This window comes from Musca autumnalis, unplaced genomic scaffold (genome assembly GCF_047663935.1).
Source record: "Musca autumnalis isolate F117 unplaced genomic scaffold, ASM4766393v1 scaffold_5, whole genome shotgun sequence".
NCBI lineage: Eukaryota > Metazoa > Arthropoda > Insecta > Diptera > Muscidae > Musca > Musca autumnalis.
The window spans coordinates 109,900,876-109,907,787 of NW_027412088.1; the positions used below are offsets into that span (position 1 = coordinate 109,900,876).

Sequence of the window (6,912 nt, forward strand, 5' to 3'; positions counted from 1 at the left end):
TCAACTAGAATATTTTGTTTGTGTGTTTTACATTGTCGCAATGACATACTGAGTTATTGAACTCTATTACGATATGAATATATGTAATTAACAAATTCATGAATGCATACATGCATTATGTGCTTAAACATAAATATAGTTTTGAATCATACTAAACAATGTGAATGTCTGAACATGCTCACCGCCGTTGAGCCATGCTAAACTGAAATTTGATATGCTGATACAACAGATTTTAATTACTGTTGTTAAAAGGAATGCAGTAGTGTGATTGTTCTTGACCTAGACACCAAACAAAGTGTTTGTCTGAATTTTTTTTTCTTATGGATATTATGATACAGAAACTGCAAATTCTGATGACGCGACATGTTGACGGACTGCTGCTATGTGAGGTTGTTGACTTAGCTCCATTTTAATGAATTTTCTTCTTTTGTAGACTGCTGTTATAATAATTCCAATTGCAAGAATGAGGGCGGCGTAAGCTACTGTTGCATGATGTCTCTTGATGTTGTCAAGTTGCAGTGGCAAGTCTGTTAGAACTTGTTGACGTAGATGATTTTGAATTTCAGATATATTCTTGATGTGGTCAATGTAGTTTCTAAGATGTATTTAGCTATATTGTGGTTCGTCTGGATAACTGATTTCTGTAACGTTGGCGGTGGCTGAATATGTTTGATGTCCCTGAACGAACATTGACCTGTACTTTAGGGTACAACCTGGACTTATTTTAATGAGTCCAGTGCCCTGTAATATTACTCGAGAGTGTTCCTGATTGCATACAGTGGTCATTTGAGTTTGATGTGACATTGTATACACCCACTGGTTGCTGTGTTTTAGTTGTGTTATCGACGTGTTGTCTATGAATGGGTCCACGGTGCAACTGGGACAAGTGAGATTAATAAGAAGTGAAATTTCGTATAGGCACTTGGCTGCGTCTGCATTGAATTTGGACTGCATATTTGGGCATAAGACTTCATCTTCTGTTAGTGGTGAGCATGCTGCCCCTTCTTGTTCAGTTAATGTATAATACTCATCTCTGTGGGCGGTTATAGCGATGAGGTCGCTGCATGGCCTAATGATCATCATGGTGCTATTGACAGGTAATGGAATTGGATGTAGCTTAAGCAGTTCCAAGGATTCTGGGTCACATAGAGGAATTGTTATGTAGAAAATTATATGATTATCTGTGATTCCTCCATTTACATTCATAATGTTGTAGAGCTGCAGGAGATTCTCTTGACGGACAGGTAGCTGCAATGCTGGTGGAAGATGATTGCTGACTTGTATGAGCTCTGAATGAAGTTGTAGCGGTGATAGTAACATTGGTCTGATTTTCCCATGATGCGAATCGGACAATGTTGTTATTATTGCTGTTTGTATTCAGTGTAGCCTTACTGATATCAATGCCAATTGAGAAGTAAGTGACACCATATTTTGGAACAGATTAAATTGGTGACTCCCTTGTTCGTTTTCGTGTAGCCGTTTCTCAATGTTGTTCATTTGGTGATCGAGGCTGTCGCAGTTTTCTTTTAGTTGTAGTTCATCTTGTTTGAAAGTGTTGAGGGTTGAGTTAATAATTGAAGATTGGTTTCTTAAGAGCTGTTTTATGTGGTTTTCATCTTCCTTGATCAAGGTAATAGTGTCCGACATTTTTTCCGCGTAATTTGAGTCCAAAACTCCAAAAAGTGAGTTAGCAATGTTTCCAACAATATTTACAGCACCATGTTTGCTTCTCTTGTTTTTTAGTAAAAGGTTTCCGTCCTTGAGGTCTGAGAAACTGAGTTCAAGGGTATGCAGAATGTTCAGACATGGTGTCCTTTGGGATATGAGGGTGCATGACTTCTGAAGTGCCAAGGTGTCATTTGTAGATGTGTTCATCTCTCGCCAGTATGGTTGTAGTTCGTAGTACGTTATGAGTTTCCATTCAGATCTTGAGATACATGTGGTGCCAATTCCTTCAAAGTGTATTCCAATGTTGGGTTCAAACTTGGTTACCTCTATTTTTTTGCACAAATTAAAGGAAGTGCAAATAGAGCGACAATCATCGTTAGCATGATGCTGGAGCTTGAAGTCGTTCGTTTCCTTTTGCTTGCACGTTCGTCTGGTGATGCTGAAGATGATTGCGTTTCCAGCGTTTGAAAAATGTAACGCAATTTGGTTTAGAAAAAAAACGCCAAATTATGTAGAAATCGTGGTGGTGTAGGATATAATATAGTCAGTTCCGCCCCACTTTAATGCTGTCCTTACTGGTTATTGTTTACGTCAGCACCTTATTGCCACTGTTAATATTGATTGGTAATTTTATTTATTTAACATATTCAACGTTATTATTTAACATTATTAACACACGTTAAATTGTACAGAGTATGATCCAATTTTTTATAATTAATTGAATTTGTAGAGCATTCCAAGACAACGTGTCGATATTCAGGTTGATGGGGGCTAGCAAGCATTCTCTTGTCGTGTCATGAAGAGCCTTGGTTGAAGGCGTATATGAGGTTCCATTTGGTTGATTCAGGATCCGTTTTACCAGTGTGGAAACTAGAATCCGTTTATTGGTATAACCTTCTTGAAGCAGCATCGAACCTGTTTTGTAGTTGTCCTTTGTTAAGGCAATATGACTTATAAGTTTGTCAGCCTCGCCCGATCATTGGTTTGCGATACCACATTTTTGAACATTTGGAGGAGTCTGTTTGTCTACTATCCCATAGAACAGTTCATAGAACTGACGTCACATCAAACAGTATATCATAGCTATCTGTTTTGAAAGTTGAAGTAGAAAGTTATGTCTTTAAATTTCTTGTGACTCAAAACCTCTGTCGAGTTTCCGGATACCTTGCTAAATGATAATAGAGTTGAGATGTGAACCCACAAGATATTGATGTCGTCATAATATGTTATGCCATTTATTGATATGTCCCAATCGAAAGACTGTAATTTACTAGTAAGGCCTCTGCGCTGCAAGTAATTAGTGTTTCTTCCGAATTTATTAAAAGTATAAAATTTGACTCCGCCTTCGTAGTTGTTTCCACTTTGCCCATGTCTTTAAGATAAAAGTTTGATGTTTTGTTGTGCATTGTGTTGACGATACTTATTGAGTTTTTAGCATCTTCTCGTGGAGTTGGTTTTCAACAGTAGAATGTTCCTTCTATTTTGGGGCAAAGTGTTTTGTGGTGTTGTATAAAGTTTGGTCTCAATAGTTTGCAAATATGATATAACAAATAATAATTAGTATGAGAATATTAAAAACATATAATATTTGATTCGTTATAATAATAGACTTGCATGCCCAATAATTCATAAATATTTTTCTATGTTGTTTATGGTTAATATGATTCGTTATATTTTTAGTCTTTCTATAATTTTAAAGTTTATTGATTGTTCGTTGGAGAAAATTTGTGTTAAATTATTAATTTGTTTGTTGTTTGGGAAATCATCGCCAACCACATGATAGCTGGTATTAATTTAAATAATTTTTAAATCATAAATCAATATCCATGCTTCTAATTGTTCTCACTTTACCTTGTCCCATACCACTGAGTGATATGATATTGCTTCTGTTTGTATTATATGATGGAGCTTTGTGTGCTTTTATTAAGGAAATATCTGTTCTAGTGTCTACCAAAAGTGTAATTTCTGTACTATTATTATCATGATAGTTATTATTGTAGTTTCCTCTACCTCTGTGTCTTCCGCGTTCGCGGAAATTATTATTTCTGAAATAAAGAACGGAGCCTTGTTATCCGAACTGGCCTGCTTCCATAATAAGTTTAACCCTTTCAATGAAACAATTTCTAGACATAGCTTGAACCGCTGCTCTGGTCCCATTCATAATTGCACTCTCGTGCGTCTGGCCTTCTGAGACATAAACTTTTTCTAGCAACTTCTTCCGAGATTGAAAATCGCTAAGTATGTATTTGGAGATTGATTTTTTTGTTTTGTTTAATACTCATAAGCCTCGCTGTCACTATTGTAAGAGATTCTCCCTTAATACCCTTTTTTAATTTGGCTGATATCTCCTATATTGTGGATTAATTCTCTATGTCCCTTTAGCCTTGTCTGTATTATACTGATTGCGAGGGCTTCCTGAGTGCCTGTTAATACTTGCAAGCGATCTGGGTTTCCATCAAATTCAGGGACAATCCTGGTATATCAATATATAATTTACTCTGGTTTTTGCTACGTTTGTTTCCTTGTATTATCCTTTAAACCTGAATTAGTTTTTCCCCGAAAGTTTTCAAAACGCCGGTTCCTATTGTAGTTATTAAGATGTTTAGGTATATTTGAAACGATTCCTCTATGGAATGGGGAACTTTTTTATCCAGTTAGTATTTTGATAAGATCTTAACTAACTGGTCCCTTAATGACCAATAAAGTTCACTAGTATATGTGATACGCTTTTCCATAATTTATTTTTATATTTTATTATCAGTATCACTATGCTCTCGAATGAACTTCCCGAAATACCTAAATGTTTCTTAACTGTTTCTTCCCCTATGTGAATGATTTTGATGACGCACTTATATGAGCATTTAAATTTTTTCTTTTCATCAGATTTTTTCAACACTATCCCTAAGTATGTTTCTTTTTTAACATCTTATGTTGTATTGAATAAATCTTAATAGCGAAAATTGAAGTGATATGACTATAAGACAAATTTCTATTTTCGACATGTTAATCTCTCTTTCAATGTCATTAACGTTATTTATGACATTGGCGTTTGGTAGCTACTTGCCCATTAAAGAAACAAAATTTCCTCTCTTATTTGCCACATAAAATTTCTTATTAAATTTACATTAATTTTTTTATATAACTACATACGTTTTTATACCCTCAGCATTTATGCTAACGAGGGTATATACACTTTCATACGGGCAAAATGTGCCTCATCGAAATAATGGTTTTAGACCCCAAGTATGTTTGGACGAAATGTATTTCAGACAATTTGGAGTCGATTGAGCAATGTCCGTCCGTCTGCCTGTCTGGCTGGCTGGAGCGCACGATAACTCTCGAACGGATGAACCGATTCGGTTCAAATTTTTCGTAATATTTTGCCCAAACTTAGTTTAAGTTCGAAGATAAGCTATATCGGCCCACTCCTTCCGGTACCTCCCCCACAAAAGTTCGAAAATGTTCGGAAAATTTGTGCGCATGATAACTCTTGAAGGGAGTAACCGATTTGGTCCATACTTTGCCCATCGTGGAGCGTGTACCAGACTTAGATCAGGTTTTAATATGGACTCAATCGGTCCACTCCGTCGGGTACCTCCCACACAAAAATTTGGAAAAGTTCAGTTTAGGACCATCTCTCCAATCGCTTTGATTTTTGCTTTAGCAACTTGTATTCACTGTCCTCCATACGCCGGTATAAGTTTCATCAGGGGCAAGTCCATACTTCCTGAGAAAATAGCCTGAAAGTTGCAAAAAAAACCCCTATGATACCGTGTGAGGAGGTTGGAGGGCAAAATAACTCTCGAACAGGTCTGCCGATTCGGTCCAAAGTTTGGCCTTAGTAATATTTTGTCCAAACATAGTTTAAGTTCGAAGATAAGCCATATCGGTCCACTCCTTCAGGTACCTCCCCCACAAAAGTTCAAAAATGTTCGGAAAAATTCTGCGTACGATAACTCTTGAAGAGAGTGTCCGAATTGGACCATACTTTACACATCCTAATATATCTACCAGATATAGATCAGGTTCAAATATGGACTATATTTGTCCACTCCGTCCGGTACCTCCCACACAAAATTTCAGATACATGTTCACTTTAAGACCTGCTTTCGAATCGCTTTGATTTTTGTTGAAGCAACTTGCATTCGCTGCCTCAATTGCGATGATAAAAGTTGTTTCAGGGGCAAGTCCATACTTCTTGAGCAAACATCCCTGAAGTTGTAAAAAACCCCTATGGTACCGTATGTAGTGGCTGGAGATCCATTCTTTTTAGTATCTTAGTATTTTTGTCAGTTCAAACGCCCAAAATTTTTAAAACTCCCTAAATACATGCGTTTTTTGGGAAAAAAAAATTGTTTCAATATACACAGGCTGAGGGTATATCTCTGTCGGCAAAGCCGACTGATACTTTTTTACTTGTTTAAGTTTCCGTTGATATTTTCCTATACGAGTATGAAGATATACGCCTTGCCTAATTCCGGCAATGCTGTCGCAAAGTCTTTTGTGATCTTTTTCTTTTTAGAAGAAGATTGGTCCCGAGCGGTTAAACGCTTACTGTCCTGGCCGCGTGCGGTTATAAGCTAAATAACCTCTTCTGGATCAATTATAACAACTAAGAAACAACTTGAAATGTTTTTCAGGGATAACGAGAGCCCGTTGAGACTTTATTGATGGTTGTGTGATGAATGATGAATGATCAATATTTGGGAATTCCATCGAATTTATACATAATTTCTCTGCAGTCAGCAAGTATCGAGGAATTCCCGCTTAGACATACGGTTGACATTCATTCTTACTCTATTTGACATACATAATAGTTCTAACATGCTAAGTCTTACAAATTAAAGAGAGAAACGAGAATGGCGGAAAAATATGTGTCACAACAGTCAAAAACCAAAACAGTGCAATGAACCACAACAACAACAATATTTGACGGGTTCTTCTTTTAATTTGTTTTTATATTTTATTATTAATAATCTTACGCTTTCGAATTAACTTGCCAGAATACCCAAATGGTTTTTTACCGTTTCTTCCCTAATGTTAATGTTTTTATACCCTCAGCCTTTAGGCTAAAGATGGTATTTACACTTTGATACGACCAAAAATGTGCCTCATCGAAATAATGGTTTTAGACCTCAAGTATGTTTGTACGATATCCGTTTCAGACAATTTTGAGTAGATCTAGCAATGTCCGTCCGTCTGTCTGTCTGTCTGTCGGTCTGTCTGGCTGGTGCGCACGATAAC

At 36.6% G+C, this 6,912-nt stretch overlaps 1 protein-coding gene across 1 annotated transcript; it reads right to left on the reverse strand.

Annotated features, from left to right (window-relative positions):
• Nucleotides 1-606: 606 nt before the first annotated feature.
• On the reverse strand, nt 607-1,320 carry LOC141386727 (uncharacterized). Its single transcript, XM_073955649.1, has one exon. The coding sequence runs from the start codon at nt 1,318-1,320 to the stop codon at nt 607-609; it is 714 nt and encodes a 237-aa protein (XP_073811750.1).
• Between the last annotated feature and the right edge of the window lie 5,592 nt (nt 1,321-6,912).